The sequence below is a fragment of the Phragmites australis genome, chromosome 2 (genome assembly GCF_958298935.1).
Source record: "Phragmites australis chromosome 2, lpPhrAust1.1, whole genome shotgun sequence".
Classification (NCBI taxonomy): domain Eukaryota; kingdom Viridiplantae; phylum Streptophyta; class Magnoliopsida; order Poales; family Poaceae; genus Phragmites; species Phragmites australis.
The window spans coordinates 28,952,557-28,977,909 of NC_084922.1; the positions used below are offsets into that span (position 1 = coordinate 28,952,557).

Genomic DNA, 25,353 nt, shown 5'->3' on the forward strand with positions numbered 1-25,353 from the left:
CAGGGCCCACCTTAAACCACTCCACTAGTCCACTTCCTCGTCTCGTCGCACACCGATGGAAAATTGCCGCCGCGGAGGCGAGATCGCCGGAGGAGACCCAGCGACACGTCGCCGCCGCCGTCCCATGCAAGGACGCCGCCTTCCGCCTCCTCCTCCTCACCCTTGCGCCTCACCCTCCTCGCCCCTCTCCTCGTTCTAGTCCTCCTCCTCTCCGCCCTTCGCTTCTCCGGTCGCCTCTCCTGGTCCCCTCCCCTCCCTCGGACGCAGCACACGACTCCCCTCTCTGTCTATGAGCGCGGCCTCGTCAAGCGCGACATTTCCTCCCGCGAGATCCTCGCTGTAAGGACCTCCTCCTGCCCCTATTACTCCATCCGGTGGTTCTAGCTGAACACCTTCTCCTTGCTAGAGCGTTAGTCGCCACTGACATGGTCTTTTTTCTTCCTTTTTTGGACTGCGTGGTGTTGGCATATACCGTATGCAGGAGCACGCTAGGGTTTCAGAGAACCGGTCGCGCCTTCACTTCCCAACCCCGTCCTCGCCTATGTGACCTCCTGGTGCGTCATTTCTGCAATTAGGTTCATGTTTGCTCTACTATATTTGTTTCCATGGGTGCATTCCTGTACCATTGCACGCACAAATTATGATGGTTTAGTACTCCCCACCTCCCTCCACCCCTGTTTCAAAGGCGCAGCACATGAATGTGTAACCCGTGTAGCTTGTATAACACGTCTTTGTAGTGAGTTGTTTTCTGGCTATAGAGTGAACTTAGTTTTAAGAGCAGGAGAACTAGGCTTCTGGTATTCGACAGAGAGCTCAAACTGATTTATGTGGATGGTAGGGCATTGGATTTGATGAGCTATTAACAGGTGTAATTTAAAATTAGTTTAACAATGAAGCGCCTTAGATGGATAATTGGCTTTTACATGTGTTTCTTTACGTTGGCCGTGGATAGCGATTTGCCTAAGAAAATAAATACGAGAATTGCATAAATTTGATTTTTATCGACATTTGTCATGTATTTGTATACTATGCAATCAGCTGCCATGCTGGTTTCATTAACGCGGGAGCTTGTAATGCAGGAACTCCAAAGGTTATGACATGGCAAAGTTGTTCAGCGGAAATCTTACTCACATATCACCTGTGTGGTACGATTTGAAGAGGTCCGTGGCTTCCTTCCCACAGTGCAATTTCCAAGCGTCCTGTTCTGTCAAGCTGTTTGTCTAATGTGTACTTTCTTCAGTGATGGGAACAGGCTAATTCTGGAAGGAGAGCACAATTTTGATGCGGCATGGGTCTCTGAACTTCAAAGCAACGGGTCTCTGGTAAACCATCTAGTCATCTTCCTCCTATCTTCCTTTATATGGGCTTTAGTATGCTATTCTGTACTGTGTTGGACTGTTAGTCAAGTTCGCATAGTCTCCAATGTGATTTGATCTCTAAATTTATTCTCTCCAGGCTGTGCATATGTGTGTATATATATCTATAATGTGTTCCCAGTGACAGGGGGTGGGAAGGCGAGCCCCTGAACCTGGATGCAAACCCCAGGGAGGGTGCAATGGCGGGATTTATTACCATCTCAAGAAAATCCCAGAAAACTTGGGATTTGTTCCTAATAGTATGAAAAAGTATATAAAATAAATACTAAAAAAAGTGGTTGTTTTGGCCAGATAGGCTTAGCGCACCAGTGGAGGTGGGGTTGAAAATGGTAGGATAACAATGTTTCTTACTGTCTGCATAGTACATACAATAGGGTGGAAATGAATGCTTTTTGCAGTATGGTTTTTGGTAGCTTATCTCATTCTTGTTTTCCAGGTAGTACCTATAGTTGTCTTAGAAGCATGTCCTGCTGTTGTTCTATTAGAAAAGAAGAAAAAAGCAAAAGCCATTGACCTAATAGTGAGTGAATGCATGTAAATTACTGTACCATTTCATTTTTTGATGTAGCTATGCTTTTTTTTAAGTACAAGTCAGACAAAACAGGCACTCACGCCCACACACACTCACGTGGGTGCGTCCTAGCACACATCTATACAAGATTGGAGGTATAACCTCACGTAGTGTGGGCACGCACTTTGATATCCAGTTTGACATCCGGCTGTCAGTTAATAGGGATAAGGGCTATGACAGCATTGTGCTGGAATCCAGGTCCAGATGGGCTGTTTATGTTGGTGATATGTCCTAAAGGCAATCGAGTTTGCGGATTGGATCTGCTAATGGGCTTTAATGTTGATTAAAGGTCTATTAGGGTTTAAAGTTATAATGGGCTTTAATGTTGATTAAAGGCCCATTAGCATGCTCTATATAAGAATAGGCAGGGGCCAGGACGTATTGAGTTTTTCCTAAAAACAGATCTTGCCACCAAAAACCTTGGCCACCTCCTATTCCCGAACTCCCTTCGAAACCCTAGCCGGGCGCGCGGTACTAGCACACCGGTGCACGGCGATTCCATCCTTGTACGTGTGGATACCGTAGAGGCGCTGCTACTATTGCGGTGCTGATCTGCTCGGGAGTACTCGGGACGTGCTCGGGGGTACTCGGGACGTGCTCGGGGTACTCTGGACGTGCTCGGGTCGTGCTCGGGTCGTGCTCGGGGGTACTCAGGACGTGCTCGGGGGTACTCGGGTCCTGCTCGGGGGTTACTCGGGACGTGCTCGGAGGTACTCGGGTTGTGCTCGGGAGTACTCGGGACGTACTCGCGAGTACTCGGAAGGTGCTCGGGACGTGCTCGGGATGAGGTTGATGATCGACTACTTGACGCGCACGACGTTGGATTGGTCTGCTCCAACTCTTCTTCCGCTGCACTGCTCGTCAAGTGGTAACGATTCATGATCTCCTACTCGCATGGCTTCCTGGTTGAATGCGGTAGAGAATTATTTTGTGCTAGCGTAGCCTACCCGTTACCCAACAGTGGTATCAGAGCCATCCTGCGTAGTTTTCGATCTGGATCAGTCACATATAGAAGATATGTGATAGAAATAGATTAGATCTATTGTTTTTCTGATCAGTTCATATGATGGATTGATCAATGCACGGTTGGTTAGGTGAATTAGAGATCGGATGAGATGCCAGTCGATGAAACCACATAGCCAAAAAGATTAGCTCGATCTCCCACCTGGTTTTGCGTGCGACTTGCCCCTACCGGCTGGAATCACCATCGGGGCTAACTGCGTGCATCGCGACATGGTCGGGAGAACAGCAGATCGAGGTCGTGTGTGCTGTCATCGTTTCTGGAAAAACCTCACGCGATGATCAATGGGATTGATCTAATGGAAATTGAGGTATCATGAATGACTCGGAATTGGCTCGATACAATCGATCCGATGAGATTTTCATAGCGATTTCATAGATGCGATCTATGTATTTCCGAGAGGTTTTCAGGGCGCTGCCCTGAAACCCGCGGGGGGGGGGGGGGGGGCGGCTCCCCCCGTCGCGTACACGCATAGATTGTTGTAATAATATGATCCCATCACGACATTAGAATTCGATTCTATGCTTAACTCGTTTTTGCAGAGAATGTTGTGACTGGTATGTTCTTGTGATATGTGATGCATGTGTGTAATTTTTTATGGCCTGCGTGTCATGGTTAATTGCAGTCCAAGGCTGTCATGTTATTGTATAACAGCCTGCGTGTCGACTTGTGATGCTTCTTCTTATGTAATTTATCTAGTGCTATTAGGTGTAATAGACTAGAGCAAGATCATGGAGATTTGAAGCATGATGACCCGGAGGACAGGAACCGTGGCGATGGAGATCACTATGTGAAGGGGCCATACTATGTCACAGTTAATATGATTGCCTGTGATGTTTTTATGTTCCTGTCATACTATTCTTTCATGTTTTATATGTGGTGGATATGATTTTCATGATAGAGTAGTTTCCCTCAGAAAAATCAAGAGTAATTGATGCCCTTCCAATAGCTGCACCTACAAAGGTTTTGATCATTGTGTGGTAGGTTTGCCAAAGCAGGGTGCCATCATTTATTTTAACCAGTTAGAGTGGATGTCGGACATTCACACGCATAGTATTGGTTTACTTGATAAAGCTATCAAAACGGTTTTGGACTTTGGGGCATGGTGTTGGGCGCCGGGGCATTCGATGCCACCTAACAAATAAGAGTCACATAGGGATGTGATTAGCAAGACGTTGCTTACCTATGTCACTAAGTTTCTAGTAGTGATGTCAAAGCTCACTAGAACTTAGTTGAATATGGATCTTGATCCTCTATATGTTGTTAGAGGGAAAACACATATAATGGAGTATCTTTTGTTAAATTGTTTAATAGAAGATTCACATAGGCATAGTGCTGAACCTGCATTTTCTGTTGTAGATTATGGCACCGGCCGCTAGTAACACTTCCAGTTTTAATTTGCGATCGATTCTTGAAAAAGAGAAGCTTTCTGGAACAAACTTTATTGATTGGTATAGAAATCTGAGAATTGTTCTCAAACAAGAGAAAAGGGAATATGTTCTAAAGGTCCCCTATCCTGATGAACCAGCTGATAATGCTCCTGCCGCGGATCGGAGGGCTTATGAGAAGCACACCAACGATTCACTGGATGTTAGCTGCCTCATGCTTACCTGTATGTCCTCTGAGCTTCAGAAGCAATATGAGAACAGGGATGCCCATGATATGATTGTGGGACTCCGAGGCATGTTTGAGAACCAAGCTCGGGCCGAGAGGTACAACACCTCAAAGTCCTTGTTTGCGTGCAGGTTAACAGAAGGCAGTCCAGTCAGTCCTCATGTGATCAAAATGATTGGTTACATTGAGAGCCTGAAAAAACTTGGTTTTCCCCTTAGCCCTAAGTTGGCTACGGATGTAATTCTCCAGTCGCTCCCTGCGAGCTTCGAGCCGTTCATTTTGAACTTTCATATGAACAGTATGGAGAAAAGCATGGCTGAATTGCATGGGATGCTAAAAACTGCTAAGGAAAGCATTAAGAAGAGCTCTAGTCATGTGATGATGGTTCAAAAGGATAGCAAGAAGAGAAAGCACAAGGGCAAGGCTAAAACTTCAGATGAGATCTCGAGTTCTAAGCCTAAACCTGTTGGAAAGCCCAAGGCTAGCCCTGCCGTTTCTGACACTTGCCACCACTGCCATAAGACTGGTCATTGACGGAGGAACTGCAAATTGTACTTGGAAGAACTCAAAAGGAAGAAGGGAAATAAGACTTCCTCTTCAGGTATAAATGTTATTGAAATTAATCTTGCTACTCGTCCTGATGATTCATGGGTATTTGATATCGGATCAATAATTCATACTTGCAAATCGTTGCAGGGACTGAAAAGGACTAGGAAGTGTGCAAGAGGCGAATTGGATGCTCGCGTCGGCAATGGTGCAAAAGTTGCTGCGTTGGCCGTTAGTGTTTACTCCTTATCGCTACCCTCAGGATTAGTTTTGAAATTAAATAATTGTTATTATATTCCTGCCTTCGGCAAAAACATTATCTCTTCTTCATGTTTGGAAGAAAATGGTTATGAATTCATAATAAAGAACAAGTGTTGTTCGATATTTTTGAATGGTATGCTCTATGGCAATTGTTCATTAGTAAATGGATTATATATATTGGATCTTGAGGATATAACTATTTATAACATTGATTAAAAAAAGCCTCGGCTTGATGATTTGAATCCCACTTTTGTTTGGCATTGTCGATTAGGTCATATGAATGAGAAGCGTATGCAAAAACTCCATAAAGATGGTCTTCTACATTCATTTGATTTCGAATCATTTGATACATGCGAGTCTTGTTTACTTGGCAAGATGACTAAGACGTCTTTCACTGGTCGAAGTGAGAGGACAAATGAATTATTGGCCCTAATACATACAGATGTATGTGGACCGATGAGTTCTACAGCTAGAAGTGGTTTTCAGTATTTCATTACTTTCACCGATGACTTTAGTAGATATGGTTACATCTACCTAATGAGACACAAGTCTGAATCCTTTGAAAAGTTCAAGAAATTCCAGAATGAAGTACAAAATCATATAGGCAAGACAATTAAATTTCTGCGATCAGATCGTGGAGGTGAATATTTGAGCCATGAATTTGGTGATCATCTAAGACAATGTGGAATCGTTCCACAATTGACTCCACCGGGTACGCCACAATGGAATGGGGTGTCCGAACGGAGGAACCGAACTTTGTTAGATATGATCCGGTCGATGATGAGCCAATTTGATCTTCCATTGTCCTTCTGGGGATACGCTCTAGAAACTGCTACTTTCACGTTAAACAGGGTTCCATCTAAGGCTGTAGAGAGGACACCATATGAGATATGGACCGGGAAGCGTCTCGGATTGTCTTTCCTTAAGATATGGGGTTGTGAGGCTTATGTAAAACGTTTGTCATCTGATAAGCTCACTCCCAAATCTGATAAATGCTTCCTTGTGGGGTATCCTAGGGAAACCAAAGGATATTATTTCTATAACCGGGAAGAAGGCAAAGTGTTTGTCGCCCGGAATGGTGTCTGTTTTGAGAAAGAGTTTCTCGCGAAGAGAGTTAGTGGGAGCACGGTGCAACTCGAAGAAATTCGGGAACCACTTGAAAGTGTTTCAGCTCCTATTGAACCACAACTCGGTATGCAAGATGTTGCAAAACCTGTTGTCGAGACATCAGCCCCACGTCGGTCGGAAAGGTTCAGTCGTGCACCCGAGCGGTTTATGTTCCTAACCACGGAGCAGCGCGTTGGACAATGATGAACCTAAAACTTACTCGGAAGCAATGGTGGAACCAGACTCTGAAAAATAGCTTGGAGCTATGAGATCCGAGTTAGAATCCATGCGAGAAAACCAAGTTTGGAACTTGGTCGATCCACCTGATGGTGTGAAAACTATCGAGTGTAAATGGGTTTTTAAGAAAAAGATAGACGTTGATGGAAATGTTCACATCTATAAGGCACGATTGGTAGCGAAAGGTTTCAGGCAAATTCAAGGTGTTGATTATGATGAAACGTTTTCGCCCGTCGCAATGCTAAAGTCTATTTGGATTCTCCTAGCAATTGCTGCATATTTCGACTATGAGATATGGCAAATGGATGTCAAAACGGCTTTCCTTAATGGAAACCTAAGTGAGGATGTGTACATGACACAGCCTGAAGGTTTTGTCAATCTGAAAAATGCTGGGAAGATTTGCAAGCTGCAAAAGTCCATCTATGGACTAAAGCAAGCTTCTCGGAGTTGGAATCTTCGTTTCGATGAAGTGATCAAAGGGTTTGGTTTCATCAAGAATGAAGAAGAGCCTTGTGTTTACAAAAGGACTAGTGGGAGCGCACTTGTGTTTCTGGTTTTATATGTGGATGACATATTATTGATCGGAAATAATATTCCAATGCTCGATGCTGTCAAATCTTCATTGCAAAAGAGTTTTTCAATGAAAGATTTAGGAGAGGCAGCATACATATTGGGCATAAAGATCTATAGAGATAGGTCGAGAAGGCTAATCGGATTAAGCCAGAGCACGTACATTGACAAGGTATTGAATCGGTTCAATATGCAGGATTCCAAGAAAGGTTTCTTGCCAATGTCACATGGCATCACTCTCAGCAAGAATCAATGTCCTTTGACATCTGATGAGCTCGAGAGGATGAGTGCGATCCCGTATGCTTCTGCTATCGGGTCCATCATGTATGCTATATTTTGTACACGTCCAGATATCTCCTATGCTCTAAGTGTTACGAGCAGATATCAATCGAACCCAGGTGAATGTCACTGGGCTATAGTAAAGAGTATCCTCAAGTATATGAGAAGAACTAAGGATATGTTTCTAGTCTATGGAGGTGAGGAGGAGCTCGTTGTAAATGGTTACACCGATGCTAGCTTTCAAACCGACAAGGACGATTCGAGATCGCAGTCTGGTTTTGTGTTTTGCCTTAATGGAGGTGCGGTGAGTTGGAAGAGTTCCAAGCAAGAAACGGTTGCTGATTCCACAATGGAGGCCGAGTATATCGTAGCTTCGGAAGCTGCAAATTAGGCTATTTTGATCAGAAAATTTGTTTCTGAGTTGGGTGTGGCAGTCCAATGGACCTCTATTGTGACAATAGTGGTGCCATTGCACAAGTCAAGGAGCCTAGGTCGCACCAGAAGTCCAAGCACATACTTCGGCGCTATCACCTCATTCGAGAGATTATTGATAGAGGTGATGTAAAGATATGCAAGGTGCACACGGATTCGAATATTGCTGATCCGTTGACGAAGCCTCTCCCACAGCCTAAGCATGAGACACACTTGAGCTCTATGGGTATTAGATACTTGCGGGATAGACTCTAGTGCGTGTGAGAGAATGTGTTCTGTCTATGCTAATGTACTTTTGGATAATTGTTGTCTGGTTCCATGAATAATTATCATTTACATTGATCAGCAAGTATGTGACTTATTTGTGAAACTCTTTGTTTTTATGATGTTATTCTAAATAGTCCTTAATCTCATATCATTGTGTGGGGCAATAATGATTTATAGATTATCACATTTTACTGAATGATGATCATGTTTCACGGATCATAGATATGGAGATATCAAATCAGTAATGTGGACACATGTTAGAGAACATGATGTTGGATAGACCCACCCTGAGATACTGCTGGGATTGTTATTTTTAATGTGCCATCAGTTGTTATCTCAAATGGTGTACCTACAGAATCCTTTGACCTGAGATCATTATTGATTCCAGAATGTGTAGTAACACACTTAGGGGCTTCCAAACGCTATTCCGTAACTGGATAGTTATAAAGGTTGCTTTCGGGTATGTTATGAAACATGTTGTGGGATGTGAGTGATCAAGATGGAATTTACCCCTCCTAAATAACGGGAGAGATATCTCTGGGCCCCTCGAGGTAGTTGGATTGTAAAGTGCATAGCCATGCCAATGTGATTAAAGAGTTAATCATGGTGAATCCACTACTTGATCGAGTGAATGGTCGAGCTATCACAAGGGTGGCACGAATCTCGCCTTGAGCTGGACTGGTATCGTGTGGTAAAGGGATTGGTGCATGAGTATATCAAGGTTCAGTCGATATGATCTTTGTGTGCATTCGGGAGTCAATATGTCCTGCTAGGTACCGCTATTGACTTGCAATTCGGAAAAGGGTTTCCGAATAGCGGCCGCTTACACATGAACCTAACGGGTCACACACTTAAGGGGATGGAATATAAAACTTGTACTGACTCTAGTGCAAGTGGGAGATTGTTGGTGATATGCCCTAGAGGCAATCGAGTTTGCGGATTGGATCTGCTAATGAGCTTTAATGTTGATTAAAGGTCCATTAGGGTTTAGAGTCATAATGGGCTTTAATGTTGATTAAAGGCCCATTAGCGTGCTTTATATAAGAATAGGCAGGGGCCAAGGCGCATTGAGTTTTTCCTAAAAACAGATCTTGCCACCAAAAACCCTAGCCGCCTCCTATTCCCGAACTCCCTTCGAAACCCTAGCAGGGCGCGCGGTGCTAGCACACCGGCGCACGGCGATTCCATCCTTGTACGTGTGGATACCGTAGAGGCGCTGCTACTATTGCGGTGCTGATCTGCTCGGGAGTACTCGGGACGTGCTCGGGGGTACTCGGGACGTGCTCGGGGTACTCGGGACGTGCTCGGGGGTGCTCGGGTCGTGCTCGGGGGTACTCGGGACGTGCTCGGGGGTACTTGGGTCCTGCTCGGGGGTTACTCGGGACGTGCTCGGAGGTACTCGGGTTGTGCTCGGGAGTACTCGGGACGTACTCGCGAGTACTCGGAAGGTGCTCGGGACGAGGTTGACGATCGACTACTTGACGCGCACGACGTTGGATTGGTCTGCTCCAACTCTTCTTCCGCTGCACTGCTCGTCAAGTGGTAATGATTCATGATCCTCTACTCGCATGGCTTCCTGGTTGAATGCGGTAGAGAAAATTTATTTTGTGCTAGCGTAGCCTACCCGTTACCCAACAGTTTATGGCGTGTTGAATGATCTAGAACTACGTTACATGGTACTTAACTTACCTTTATGCAGAAGTATTATTCTCATGGTTGTTACGGCGGCGTGGCGAGGCGCGGCGACCTACCATCTTCACAACTTTACAGAGACATGGTGCGTGACGTGGCAATGCCATACACACCGTGGCGAATACACACATTATAGTCTAGGATATTAGCAAATGGCAATGTAAATGTAACTCAACAATTATAGTTTAGGATATTAGAAAATGTAAATGTAGCACAAAAGACAAATAGGAATGTAAATATAGCAGAAAAGACATAGAACACTCTGATCTTTCAAAGTTTCAAATCTCTCATCTCTCAAAAGTCATCCAATGCAAACTCATCGAGATCGTTAGAACCATCCACGTTCTCCACACCATCTTCAGTAGCATCCATTGGTTTGTCACCAAAATCATCAACATCAACATCATCCACAATGATGTCTTCTTCCTCTCCCTCCTCCTCGTCGTCTTCAACCACTTTTGATATATGTCTTGCACGACGAGCGTAGGTCCTAGGAAGGTTACGACCTCGAAACTCATGTGATGCGTCAATTGCTTCGTCAACTTGGTCCCATGTGAGGTCCGAACCACTAGTACCTTGAGGTTAGGCCATTGGATCAACCCATTCATTTTCCTAATCAAAGTCTTCCATAACCAAAGGGTCATAGCTTTTACCCGTTTCCTCATGGCGTTTTCGGAACCTACTAGTCATTTTCCGATTGTAGGCAACATAAACCAAATCATTCAATCTTTTATGCTCTAGCCGGTTTCTCTTCTTAGTATGAATCTACAAGCAACCTTAAAAGCAAGCAAAGTTAATAAAAATATATTATTAATTTTGCTAATAATAGGGGGACGACGGACTTCCAGGAGGGGGAGGCGGCTGGCTCGGGCGATGGGGACAGCGGACTTCCAACCGGGGATGGTGGCCGAAGATGGGCAGGATCTGAGGGCGGTCGACGGATACGGCGAGTGTGGGGACGACGGCCGGATCTGAGGGCGGTGCATTGGCGAGGAGCCGTCACGGCAGCGGCGGGGGGATTGACGAGGACCGTTGGACCAGTCGCTAGTGGGTAAAGGTGAGGCGCTCCTCTGTGACCTACTCGATCTCTCCTCCCCTTCTAATCCCCTCCGCCCAACCGGTACGGTGTCCACCACACGACGACATATCAGCGCCACGGCGACGCCATGCCTATATGGCGGACGCCATAGACGCCGACACCGTGGCGAGAACCAAACCACCGCCACGCCGCCATATCGTCGTTATGGCTACGATATGGCGACGCCATGACAACCATGATTATTCTAATAAATGAATTTGCATGGTTTTGTCTGAACTACCAGATATGACAGCCCGTGCACTCGTGGAGTCTTGTCACTTATATGATTTGCATTCTTATCATAATCAAATTACCTTTTGAATTAATTATAGTTGATTTCACCAATAACCTCTCAAGCACATAGCTGATGATTTTTGGTGAATCTTATATCACAAAGAGCAACACTTGGTAGGTGATTGTGTTGGATTCTTTGATGCATGCCCAACAATATTGTAGCTCCAAACTAATACAGAAAAACAGAGGACAAATATACCAATTTTGTTTAGATGTCCATGACAGATCTTAACAGACATCATACCTTTTGTTATTACAAGACAGTATTTGGCATTTGGAGAAAGAAAGATTAAAATAACCGAGACATTACACTAGTTGCATCTCTTTTGGCAAGCAAGCAAATTTTTACTACATTATGCAATATTCTTCGACGTCCAGTGGTAACTTTCGTGCTTTGGCTAACAAACCACACAAATGATCATGGTTTTTGTATCCCATGGTTAGTGTTATGATCATTCAAATTTATTAGAACAGTGCATTGGCAGTTGAGGGTCACACAAAGATGGTTAACAATAATAGGTGAAGATCCTTCAGAGGTTCGGAGCATTGACACATTATTAGTTGTTGCTAGCACTATTTTTAGCTTATGTAAGAAGCACTAGAAATTACATATTCAACCTCATACGAGGTGTATTCAACTAGCTTTTTCAGGTATTTTACTTGGTTACACCTCATGATCCATTTACGACATTCCACAGGCACTTCAACTTGTTAAGCAGCTGGGGGAGGCTTTGCATTCAATCAGTTCAGAACCAAGTAACCGCCATTTGGAACTAATTTATGTTATCCCAGCCCCGAGAATGCAAGAGCTCAATAATCAAGACTTCAGATCAGAAGAACTGCAGTTGGCTGACTCATTAGATGGTTTCTCCCTTATGACATACGATTTCTCAGGGCCTCAAAGTCCTGGTCCCAGTGCACCTCTGAAATGGGTACAGCATTCTTTAACAACACTTCTTGCAGCCAAGGGGTCTTCTTGAAGCCATTCTTGGATGATATTCCTTGGCATCAATTTTTACGGGAATGATTTTCTACTTTCTAGAGGTACATATAACTCATTTTTTTGCCCTTTTGCTGTTGACATGATCTTATAACCTTTTGTGTAGCCATGGGCAACAGAAGTTCACCCATGTTTCTTCTGTATGCTGCATAACGTTGTCTTTGGTGAAGTTCAACATGATCATGTTGATGTACCATCGGAAGCATGTGGCACATTTCCTAAGTGCAATATAACCTTCGGGTTTATCTTTGACCTGCACTTGAGAAGATCTGTTTTTTTTTCCTGGACAATTGCATTCATCTTGAAGCAGATTTATATGTCACCGAATTCAACCGGGATGAAATTTTGAGAAGAAATCGGCATAGAAGCGACTTTGATCTTCGACGACCGAGGCTATTGGACTTTACTTGTCATTTTTAATGGTTAGGTGCTAACCCGCATTCTGGCTAATTTCCTTGTGGAGAAGTTGGCCTCTTCCGTTTCCCATTATGGGTCTACTGCATAATGTACATAATATATGTATATATTAATGTACGTCAGAAATATCTTAACATATGGATAATTTCTTGTCAAGATGAATATTCTCTAATGCCGGAGGATATCCCTTTCATCTATTTACTATATAACATCATTTCCCTAATTCTTCTAGTTTCTTTAATAGGTGCAATTACTATGGCTCGACAATAAGAAATACTTAGAATGAGTCAAAATTCTTAGAATTTCAAATCTAAAATAAATAACTAAAGAATCACAATTTTGATTTAAATTCAAACATCCTTTTCGTAAATCCAAACAACCTTTTTGTAGGCGTTCTCGAATTGGCCCCGGGAGCATAATGCATATGAGGATCCATAAAGAACCATATGGTTTTCCGAAAAAACCCTGGGTACATTACCCCTTTTTTCTATAGTATAAGAAAAATTAATCGAATGAAATTCATGGATTTACCACGACCTCGGTTGTGACCCCATAGATAAAAATGCAAAATTTCTATCATGGTCAAGATTCCGTTCCGAATTATTACCTCTTTTCTTTCATTATTATGAAATTCCATTGTACCGACAGTATCCGCTTGACCTTTTCTAAGCGGGGACAGAATGAAACGACCATAATAAAGACGCTTTTCCTTTTGCTTGGCTTCGGGGGTCTAACGGTTTACCTTTTCGCCTTCTCTTGGTTCGTCCCATGGATCCTCTTATATCACCTCTTCCTTCTCAACTGCTGCCACATGCCCCTTCTTCCCCTTCAGAGACATCAAATAACATTCCCTCGCCATTTTATGGTGACCGGACTCTACTTCCACTCCTGCTTCCATTGGGATAAATTTCATCATCAGATGAGGCCAAGCCACTCTTCCTCTGGGTTTTCTTTCCGCACTATTATGGATAGTCAAATAATAGGAAAAATTAGATTCAATTGTCAACCAGTCCTATCGAAAATAGGATTGACTATGGATTCGAGCCATAGCACATGGTTTCATAAAATATGTACGATTTTCCCGATCTAAATCGAGCAGGTTTCCATGAAGAAGATCTTGTTCAGCATGTTCTATTCGATACTGGTAGGAGAAGAACCCGACTCAGTATTCTTAAAAAAAGAGGGGAAGCAGAACCAAGTCAAGTTGGGCTGTTGAACAGAATCCAACCACACTAGAATGGTTGGTACAAAGCCCTCCAGCCTTTCATACTTTTGGAGAACTTCCTGCTATCAAAGAAACAACAAACAAAAAAGAAAAAGAATAGATTTCATATTTATGAATTAAAGTTAGTTTCCTTCGTACTTCTAGTCATCAAGGCTGGGTTCTATTTTGATGAGAAACTCCCCTGTGAAAGTTTCCTGACAAAGGTTGAGATGGCTGTGACTCCTTCCGGACCTTCTCTAGAGCTCTTCAATCCTTCCTCACTTCCACTGATTTCTTTCGGGAAGGTTCTATAAGGGAAGAAGAATCAGAGCTGTGACCTGGTAACCTTGATTTCTTTCAGAACGTGGACATCCTGGACTTGAACCAGAGACATCGCCCCTACGATCCAACCAATTGGGAGAGAATCAATAGACTCCTTTTCGGGAGCGATTCATCCTTCCCGCTAAAATTGATTATTGCTGCTATCCAATTCGAACTATCTATGGAGTATTAGGTGTAAAAATTTGGATATTCGTAGAAGAATAATAACTAACCTTGTACCAACCATCCGCAACCCTTAAGTTCTGTTAAATACCCACCTAATCCCCATTTGGCCCTTGACCCACTAACATGTGCGAACTGGCATCCAGCATTGCACATTCTTGTGGACTATGTTCACGGGAATGCTAGTAGATGGTTTTGTTTCCCTCCAACATAGTCACCTCATGGTCGCCATCCCCAACACAGAGCCACCTCCATCGCTTGTTCCCATGCTCAGCAATGGTAATGCCTTCGGAGAGAAACAAATCCGTCTGCTAGCCGTCCTGTGGACATAGTTGGACCAAGCCATTATTTATTTATTTATTTATTTTTATTTTTTGGGGGGGGGGGGGGGGTTGATATTTTTCGTTTTACATTTTAATTTTGGGGAGAGAAGTGAAGAACCTGCTATTTCTTATTAAATTTTCTACACAGACAGCTGCGGTGGTGCTATCACTGCTGGAAGAGATTTTGTTCGTTTAATTGAGAAGTACAAGCCATCTTTGCAGTGGGATGAAAAAAGCTTAGAGCATTTCTTCATCTATTCAGATGAAGGTGTGAGACATGCTGTATTTTACCCAACATTGATGTCTCTTTCTGTTCGTTTGGATGGAGCACAAAGTTGGGGAACAGGTCTTTCAATTTGGGAGATCCGACAAGGTTTGGACTACTTTGTTTATGTTCTATAGGAATGTTTCATTGTGCCTGTGTTGTTTTTCGAGGTGTGTCAATTAAACAACTACTGCTGTGAAATATGAAATCCATCTGTATGGCCTTTTGGTACCATATGAGCTTTTGGGGTTTGTTCTTTTCAGCACTGGTACTATCATCTGAAAACAGATCACATTCTCCGTGAGAAACTGCCATATTGAAGTGTTTCCCTCGTTGAGTACACACAGGTGAAGTTGTACAAATCAACTGTATTAATCTTCTTTTATGACGTGCTATAATGCTATACATCTTTCACAACGTGATGGGTATTTCCTGGTATTTTTTGTACATTTCTTACTTTGCTATTGCAAAATTGACGTCATGCCATAGCAAGATGTAATTACAAAATGAACACAGTTAGCTCTACCAATTTCACTTGATAGTGCCAAATCCACATCATTGCTTGAGTAAGCTCGTGGCATTATCTGGCTTTCCTCAATTTTGCATGCTTAAGATTATTTATCGGCTCAATTTGTATGACATTAATAGGTATATTATAGATCAATATGAAGTAATGGCCTCATTTTCATTTTTTCTGGTGTTTTCTAGACCAGAACATCTCCACTTCTTCTGCTGTCCTTCCAGGGATTCGTCCTGCTATAAGTTCCCACCTACATAATTCCAATGAGAAACACAATTAAGGGAATGGCAGGCACTGCTTTTATATGATTATATCTATTTTCCCTTGTAACACACATTTATATAGGGTACCTGTTCTTGACAAGCATGTGCATTCTGAAAACGATATCTTCCTCTGCTTCTGTGAAGTCAACAAAATGCTGTGCAGTGCTATTAACTTCTGCAATAATTATGAAATGACATATTTGATCAAGAAAGTAACCAAAAGAATGTAGTAGCAAACCATGCCGAAATATATTACAGGAGCCAATCATATGATCGCTAACTGAATTTGCAATTTTCTTTGGAGCAATTTTATCTGTATGCCAGAAGGGGCTAAAACTGAACTCTACATCTTCATTAGTTTGGTCTGGTAGTAAAGTAACTAGTTATCCTGTAAGGAGACTTGAAAGAATGGAATATCTTCAAGATCTATGGATAGAAGCACATAAAAATTAGCAATCAACATGTTAGAAACATGATTTATGCTTTTAGTCTCTTTTTACTTTTATTACTATTTCTATATTTACTATTACTAGTACCTTTTTATTTTTTATTTTTCTTATCATCCTTTTTTGTTGGATCTTATGGGTTTTGTCTCTAGCCTACTCCAACTTATATAGGACTAAAAGGCTTTGTTATTGCTGCTACTGCTGCCACCGTCCTTCAAGTTTTGTGGTAATTATAAGGCATCCACTGTAATGGTCAGTGTGCACCTTCTACTTTCGGATTTTTTTCTCTCCATGGAAATAAAGCATGAAGATGTAGAGTATGTTGTTAAAAGATCACGTAAGATTAACAAAACAGTATACCCATTTCCGACCTCTTCTTTAGTTGCCACTTCATGAATATAATGATGGTAAGTAGGGATGCAAGTTTTGTATTTTTTAGGTCATTAGGTCGACCCAAAATTAAAAAAGAAAAAAGAACTCACTCCCATCCAATTAAGTTAAGGAAAAATAAAGTAAGTGATAATCCAAAACTACCCATTTGGTAGCCTCATGGAAGTCTGAAGTCTGAACTGTAGATTTTGGTTACCATTAGGGATGCAAGTGAGGAAAGCTAAAACGAAACAAAACGAAGCAAGAAAATGGTGAACCTTTTGCCTCTTGACGATTGTTGCTTTTGGACTTGTTTTCCATGCTTCCGCTGCTGTTATCCATTAGAGGGGGAACTTGCAATGGTGGGGCTAGATTTTGCAGCGGTTCGGACCCTTGTTATGAACTCTATTTTCTCTGAGGCCCTGGCCAGGATAAACTTATGGGCAAGTTCAGGTTTTAAAGAGATGGAATTGGTAGTTGCCGTTCTGATACAGCTGTACTGATTGCGACTAACGCCAATACACCATAGGCTGTTCACTTATCCCTTTCTCAAATAATTTGGCAGAGGGATTCTATCATGTAATGCCTTGACAATGTGTATGGTAAAGAACATGTTCAAAGAAAGGGAAAAAAAGCAACTTACTGATTTGAGCTCCTTCATTTTCTATGAAGTGGCATGGAGCCTACAGTATAAAATGTTAATACATTAAATATTAGACCTTGTTTTTATCCCGATCTCTTCCATTTTTTGTTCTCCTGTATCTGGATAGTTTTTTTTTCGCCTCATGATTTGCCTTTAATCTTTAGGCCCAGAATTGTTAGTTATGGCTGCCAGTTGTCTTTTATTTCTTTTGCACCATCCATGAGAAATATTTATGTTCATTCATAAGTACATAACCTTGTTTTGTGGACTGCTACCGTAACTACCGTACGAAGTGTCACCTTATTCTTGTGGTGTTGTATTATTTCCACTTTCTTCTTGTGCCATACTCTTTTGTTCTGCCCATATATTTTCGCATGCTACTTTAAAGGCACAAAAGCTGCTTCTGATGAAATTAAATTATACGCACACCAGGCAGGGTGGACAGGTTACCCCGCCTTGCATTTGAAACACCTAGCCAACTAGGATACTAGGTCGTTAGGTTCCCTTATTAGTTCATATATATAAGATTCCAAGGCACGTTTTCTTGTACGATTTAAATTGTGGAACAAATTAATATAGTTTCAGTATTACTACGGGTATCCGATGTGGGGAACGAATGTGCCATTCAAGAGTAGCTACTACATCGAAATTATCTTGCAACAGCAATGTAGCATGGTGTAGCTACCGACAGAGTTATCCAAGAGTAGCCTGGCCATAATGGTACCAGCACATCAGTGTCTTTTTGAAAGGACACGCTGAAGACTTGGAACCAGTTGTTACATGATACATATCCAACAGGAGCATGAACTTGTCGCTGACCTCGACCCCACAATAGCTTATGCTCAAAGCTGCGTAGCTTCCAATAAGAATATGATTACCTTCCTTTTTTGAACTTGAAAGGCGGTCCCTCAAGCGTTACAATCACCCATCACATAAGTAGTAAAAAAAAAAACTGTTGCATCACACCAGATGTCATAAAAGCAGTTGCATCGTCCTTGGGGGACCATGTTTTGATAGGGCTAAACCAACAACAAATGAATAGTCCACGGACGATAAGTGAAAGAAACGCTGCAGAATCCTGCAACAAGGCAGCAACACCTAGCGTCTTGTTTGCACAAGGGGAACAAAAATGTTCTATGAAACCCCTAGTTATGTGATCCACTGCAGTCAAGAACAGCTTGCTCATGCCAAACTCCATCCAAGTTAGCCTGCCATAGCTTCACCATGCCATCGCCTCCAGTCGATGCTAGTGTCATACCGCCCATGTCCCATTCCAGCTGCCATACCTAATCAGATTCAAAAAGTGTAACATTACAAGTGTACCGATTAATCACAAAAGTGTAGTTTGACTTGGTGCATATCCTACAAGGACTGTAAGTGAAATGAATCCATAAATACTGGAGCTCAAGTTATGGCTTATTTATAACTTGGTATGCTGTATTCCTTAATACTTAAACGTTTCAATTATGGAACTTCAGGGATCAGGAACTACCGAATCCTTCAGAAAGCCCACAATATTACAGAAGAGAACTAATGTGAAGAAAACGGGTAAGCCTGAATCCGATACCTCACCACCGTGGCCAGAAAGTACCGCAACATTCTCTGCTGAAAGACCGCTATCAGAGTCAGGGTTCGAACCTATGTGCCATATTGCAATTCCTTTGCAGGTACCAACCGCGACGATTTCATATGGTCTGGGATAGAGTACATCAAAGGAATTAGCAGCATAGTGGTATGGTAAAAAGAAAACCAACTACTATGAAGACATATATTAATAAAACATCTGGATACCATGCTTGACTAGAGCACTCAAACTCAGTTGTGATCATTATTCGTGACAACCACAATTGCCATACTTTTCAAGACCAGAAACCATCAAGTAGCCTAAGGTCTGAGGTATGCCTGAGTATTCATATTCAGTCTACCACTCCTACTCCGCTAGTTATCCTCTTCTCCTGCTGTCATTTACCAGCTCAACAGTTCAAGACTTCACAACCTATCTTTAGCTTGTCTCCCTAACTGCCAAAGTAATATCAAGGAGCAGAGGACAATGTTTGGAAGACCTCACTGAATGGAGCAAGTCTAAGGCAGAACGAAATATCATAAGCATAACGGCGACTGGGGGGGAAATGGTTGGTCACAAATAACATGCAAGGTATTGATCTTCTATGTAGTCATGTAGTGTAGGATTCAGATGTCAAATTTTACCTGTCTATTCCTGTCCACAGTTTGTTACAAAGTAATATTGCAGTACAAAACAATGAAAACCACAAGTGGTTACACAGCAAACCCAACCGCAGATCCGTAATTTCCATCTTAAGAAAAGAGTTAATGGGCATAGCAGTTATGCTAATATCAGAAGTGTAAAGAAAAACATTCGGAAAGCAATAGGTCGGCAGCATAAAGGCATGCAATGCTTGCTCATAGAGATAACCTGCCAATGTTAGGAGCCCATGCTACAGCACACACTCTATCTCCCTTATCCTCGGACGAACCAAGCTCAACAAGTGGAAGCCAACGCTGATGAGCTTCTTCAAACTCCCAAATCTGTTCATTTTCATTATATTAGAATATCACTAGAGATACAAACCAGTTCATCAACTAAGGAAAGAAAAGAGAGATAATCTGGGATGCATTAACCGCAAAGCCAGAGCTAAATCATGCAAGGTATCGGGACTTCTATGGACTATATCCGCAGTAATCCTCCCAATTACAGTTCTTTTTTATTTTCCTCCAAATGTGAAATCAGTACAAGAGATGATACTGTTAGTTCTTATTTACAAGTACAAAAGCCAAAAGGTGATTTTGAGCATATGAAAAAAGCTTTAATAAAGGAATGAGCTCTAGCCAAGAGACTAACTATTTTTTGTTTTATCTATTTTATGTGAGCATATGTTTCACTGAAGACTCCCATCAGTTACTGACCAACTATGACAGAAATTTAAAATGTCATGCTGCTGGGATGTAGAATAAGTGCTACAGGCAATACGAAATATCAAACCAAAGGGGAAAATGGTTAATTAAATTCCACAAACCTTACAAGAGTTGAAATGAGGAGAATCTGAATTGAAGCCAATAGCAAAACTAGCCTGTTGACTTCCATCTCTTCTTGGATTCCATGCTATTGATGCAGAAATGCATGCTGGCTTTCCATATCTGGAAACTGGATCGGTAATGTTCTGGAACTCTGCCTGCAAGAACACAACATCAGATGCTAACTATAGAACATTGAATCATGCAGCACAAAGTAAGTACCAAATAAAGGCATTATCCAGACATCAAAAGGGACTGAAAGAAAACGATTTAGAACATTGATAATGAAAGAGCTAGATGGACCTGAAGCTGCCACTTGTCTAATTCCAGTGAATCCAAGAGCTCGTAGACCTTCACTTGGCCATCTGAGTATGCAGTAACCTATGCAGACAAACAAGAGTTACTACAGCAAAATTATGCAAAAGATTCACGGAAAAAATTCAAGCCTGCAGTATACAAAAATATGTTACACTTAAGATAGCCTGCTTTAATATATTGAATATGCTTTGCTTGCTTGCTAGCTGCTGTTTGATGGTTTCTAGTTGATTTTACAAGAGTGTGATCTGGTTGCTTGCTTGCTGCTCTAGATGTCTGCGTAGTCGTCAATATATATGCTCCATACTGAATTTTATTCTGATTTGGGAGGTGTAAAAAGAGTATTTTATGTAACCATCTACTGTAAGTCTGTTCGAGTTTCAACAATAGAAATCGAGACTATGCACAATTCCTTTAAATACTAAAGCAATGCAAAAGGTTTTGGTATTCTATTCGAACCGTAAAATCAGATGCTAGAAGTTAGAACACACCATTTTCAGACTTGCCAGATGCAATCCAAACTGTACATTTAGTATGTGACAATTGCCCCCCTCAAAGACTTTACACTTCCTCCAGACTGGAAGTTGATCATCTGTCAGTAGAAGATTTCTTAGTAAGGTTTTTGCCTTCCATTGATAAAGAGATGAACGAAAATGCAAGATGGCAACAAATGAGATGAATGTACAGCACAATAACAAGTTTTTACCCCAAAAAAGGAGCTAAGACAAGTAAGCCATATATTTATAATCAGGAAATCGATAATGAAGCAGAATCAAGAAAATAACCCCGGCATGCATGAAGTCATGGAGTTAAGACAATTGAGCATAAAGATTGTTTGAATGATTAATGTTGGAACAAACATTGAGAGAGTATTAAACAAAACTGATTTTGGTTTCAGTTCTCAAGATTGCATTAATTGAATACGTTATTTAACACAAATTAAGTTTAATGTTCCCTCTTTGAGACTAGCTTTCTTACAAACACATCTGTAAGTGGAGTATGGCAAAATTAAAACCAGTATTTTTGAACTTTATGAAAACATGACTTTGATATAGTGATTAAAAGACAAAAAAGAAAACAATGTTTTTAGTGGTTGCAGTTGAAATATGTTACAATTAAGTTACATCTTTTAAAAACTCGATATTCAAGCAGTAGTTGTAGTAGTTTGAAGATCAGTTATGGCATTCCATGCTATCCTTGTAAAATAATTTTGTTGTGGTTCTAGCAGAGAAGTTGCTAATTAGTTTATATATCCAAAAACATAATGGTAAAAGTGTTTTTAAAATTTCTGTAATACCAGAGGAAACCTGAAATATGAATGCAACAATAGTTCCTTGATCACCCATGTATAATTTAATGGTCAAACTGAAAACAGGAGCTAAATAGGTGGATTAGCGAGGTAAGTAAATCAATAATTGCGGAGTGATTCCCAAATCTTTTGGAATCAATGCACACAAGGTACTGTTTAATACTTTGATACGCAGAAGACTAATAGCAGCACAAAGCTCCCCATCATGAAAGTACAAGGTAAATGCATACCTAAAAAGGAACAAAAGGAACCAACCTTCAGCAACCTCCTCCCACAAAGACAGTGTCCCATCAGCACAAACACAAGCTATAGCGTCCCCATACTCAGGAGGAAGCCAGACAACATTCACAACGCCGTGCTCGTGGGCCTGACCCAATACCAAGCATGTTACACGCCAAGACAGAATAATAAAAACAACTGAGTTTAACACAAAGAACACCAAAGGAACGTATCATGGATAACTCAGTGCTAGACTAGTCATGTGTTTGTTCCGAAGCCCACAGTGTTGGATATCCAGCATAATTTGCAGAATAAGCACCGACTCACTCTCAGAGATCTAGTCTTACACAAACATATCCACTAGACAGCATGTACTGCTATTTGGGGGCATAAATACAAAAGCACTACAATCCCCTACTGATTTATCCCGTGCTTGATTGAAAGCGAACAAATTTCCAAACCCAGATAGAAAACATTTGGTGATCTAAACTACACGGCGCACCCATGATGCAGTCATATCATCCTATGCAAGCAGAACGTAATACTAGGCAGAAAAAAGCTCTGAACTTGCACTAGGCTGCAAAAAGCTCTGAGCTAGCACCGAAGCCTGATGATTCGTAGCCCATTGCCGAACCACCAGGGCGGCGGAAGCTACATCTGAGACGGGGGCATGCCGCCGCCATGTGGGGCTTATGGTTTTTGGGCAGAGGCGGAGGAGGGAAGTGGACCTGACCTGCCACTTGGAGGAAGGGGACGGGTGGGAATCGTATACGGAGACGGAGCCGTCGACGGCGCCGGCGGCAAGGCGGCGACCGCAGTGGTTCCAGCCGCAGCACGCCGCGCCGGGGCCCAGCTCCGCCACCTGCCGCTCCGCCATTCCTCGCTTCAGAGCTCTCTGGTGACGTCCGGCGGCGGCGCGTCCGCTCGGACCTCGAAGGGTTGTTCGGGCAGTGATGCCGGCGGCCCAGATGGATGTTTCGTAAGAGGTCTATAGGCCGGCTGACCGACACCTGATAGCCCATTAGGTCCATAGAGCAACTTTTTTATTTATTCATTCATTTTGTTTTTTCTATTTCACGTATATATAAGTTAGGAGTAAATAAATTGCACTCTCCACCGGATAAGTAGCTAGCTTTGTCATTGCATCGTCATTTTTGTTGCACTTAACACTACCCTTGCATCTCTCAAGTTTCAGTTAACCCCAAGCCAAACGTCTTGTCTTTTTTATACACGTTCAACAATCCAATATACTTTGATTCAACAATCCGCTAAACCTAATTCGACTAGTACAAAGACCTATGTCAACATTTTTATAAGCTATGCTCAAGGAGTTGTAAGACCTGTTTCAACAATTGCATAAGATAACACATGTTCAGCATTTTATATGTGGTTTTTTGTTGAAACAATGTATTTCAATTGCCAAAACAGTACATTCGAATTCTTGAAGTTTTCAGATCTACTCATCTTGTCACTTGTACGTGTGAAATATAAATGTTTTTTTTTGTCTTGGTAGTCAAATTACGTGAGTACACCATTACAATATCTTATTCCTCCGAATGAGGCATTGACACAACAGAGTAATTGGGTGTCAATTCTTATAATTTCCTGCTATGACACTTAGCAAGCGCATCTGGAATTTCCGAAGTAACAATCTTTCTATACTGAACATGCCGTCACATTTGATTCTTCTGAAATGTTTCTGAAAACCTGACCGTCTATTTCATATGTCCATTAGCACTGTCTTCAATGCTTGTAGATACACAGTCCAGTTAAAAATATTTGATGTTTTGGTTATCGTACGGTCTTTCATACGTAATTTTAACCACTATTTTAACTAGAATATATTTATAAATTTAATAAGTTTATGATATTATAAAAGTAGTTTTAAAAATAAATCTATACATAATTTTCATGTAATAAAACTAAATATCAAGAGTTATTGGTATTCAAAGTTTGACTAGACCTTACCATAAATATCGTGTATTTATGATGGGGGTAATTTGGGTTCAGAAATGATGGCTTCTTTAGCACTACAGTTGTAGTGGGTCCAGTTGTCATTTTTGTGTGGGCCGAAGTATTCCGTTGGGCTGACAGTGAAGTAGATCAGTCGGTCGTAGCCCTGTGAAGGTTAGGGTAGAATGTGGCAGTATCATTGTGTAATACCAAATATTCAAAATGAAAAAGAAGAGTATGTTTACCAAAGTAAATCAAATAGTTGACTTTTAAATCCATTGCTTATATAAACCATCAGAAACCACACCTAGATCTCGTTGAGATGAACCTATTTTGCTATTTAAACATCCGTTTCGGACACCCTGTGACCTGGAGCAAGCCTAATAAACCTATACCATTGATTGATTTTAAAAAATAAGGGGATAAAGTCGTGGATGGATTGGTCTCCACCCCGATCCATCCAGACTCCTCTCAAGTCGAGCCGCTCGTCGCCTCTTTGCTAACTGTCGCCACCCCAGTCGCCTCCCCACCGGCATGCCACCGCCAGTAGCCATCGCTGCTGCGCCGCGCCTCCCTGCTACGCCGCGCCGCCTCCCTCGGCTGTGCACGTTGCCGCTACTGTGTAGCCGCTCCGTTGCTCAAGCTGCTGCGCAGAGCCGCTGCCCTAACCGGCTGCCACCACCTGTTGTGCAGCCACGATGTCGCCCTGCTGCGTAGCCACCCGTTGCTTAGCTACGCGTCGCCCCATCGCCACCACGTCGTCGCATCGCCGCCCTAGCTGCACAGCTGTGCCGGCCACCTGATGCGCTCTCACCGGCCGCCATGCCATCTCTCTCTCCCAGCCCCTCTCTCTGTGCTAACTGAGAGACAGAGGCTGAAAGGGTAGGAACCAGGAAGAGGAGGATAGAAAAAGAAAGAAAAGAAAGGAAAGAAAAGAAGAGGAAAAGGAAAGATGAAGGAGGAGGAGGAGGAAGGAGAAAGAGAGAAAAAGGGAGGAGTTAGAATTCTCCTAATTTCGTCAAATTTCTCGTCAATCCTTTGAAGGTGATTCCTAAGTAATCCCTAGGTGTTTGTGGTTGAATTGAATCAATCAATTTTCGTCGGATATATGATGGGTAATCCGATTTTTTCTTACAATAGTCGTCGTTGCGATGAAGATGTGACACCGAAGTGATATGTCTTTTCTTTTAATTAAACAAGGTCTAATTAGTAAGAGAGGTCTAAT

General features: G+C 42.1%; 3 protein-coding genes across 6 annotated transcripts; 1 reads left to right on the forward strand and 2 right to left on the reverse strand.

The window, feature by feature from the left end:
- Positions 1-3: 3 nt before the first annotated feature.
- LOC133907675 (uncharacterized) lies at positions 4-15,391 on the forward strand. Of its 4 annotated transcripts, none has more exons than XR_009908003.1 (5): positions 4-339; positions 1,080-1,160; positions 1,241-1,322; positions 12,044-12,389; positions 14,942-15,391. XR_009908003.1 is itself a non-coding variant. In XM_062349749.1 (5 exons), the coding sequence occupies exons 1-5, from the start codon at positions 290-292 to the stop codon at positions 12,692-12,694; spliced, it is 690 nt and encodes a 229-aa protein (XP_062205733.1). In that variant the 5' UTR covers positions 4-289; the 3' UTR covers positions 12,695-13,162. The 4 variants fall into 4 exon arrangements, 2 of the variants coding, with proteins under 2 accessions (XP_062205733.1, XP_062205746.1); XR_009908004.1 differs by lacking the exon at positions 14,942-15,391 and adding an exon at positions 12,516-13,159; XM_062349749.1 differs by lacking the exon at positions 14,942-15,391 and adding an exon at positions 12,452-13,162 and having other exon boundaries at positions 12,044-12,277.
- Positions 15,392-15,472: 81 nt separating this feature from the next.
- Positions 15,473-17,109, reverse strand: LOC133907697 (MYB-like transcription factor ETC3). The gene is made up of 3 exons (XM_062349769.1): positions 16,935-17,109; positions 15,929-16,016; positions 15,473-15,828 (listed from the first exon to the last, which is right to left on the reverse strand). Exons 1-3 carry the CDS (start codon positions 16,996-16,998, stop codon positions 15,744-15,746), a joined length of 237 nt encoding a protein of 78 aa, XP_062205753.1. The 5' UTR covers positions 16,999-17,109; the 3' UTR covers positions 15,473-15,743.
- A 1,026-nt stretch (positions 17,110-18,135) lies between these two features.
- Positions 18,136-23,123, reverse strand: LOC133907706 (protein SEH1). Its single transcript, XM_062349780.1, has 8 exons — positions 22,909-23,123; positions 22,212-22,323; positions 21,139-21,239; positions 20,636-20,713; positions 20,335-20,490; positions 19,734-19,846; positions 18,867-18,993; positions 18,136-18,585 (listed from the first exon to the last, which is right to left on the reverse strand). Exons 1-8 carry the CDS (start codon positions 23,050-23,052, stop codon positions 18,445-18,447), a joined length of 972 nt encoding a protein of 323 aa, XP_062205764.1. The 5' UTR covers positions 23,053-23,123; the 3' UTR covers positions 18,136-18,444.
- Between the last annotated feature and the right edge of the window lie 2,230 nt (positions 23,124-25,353).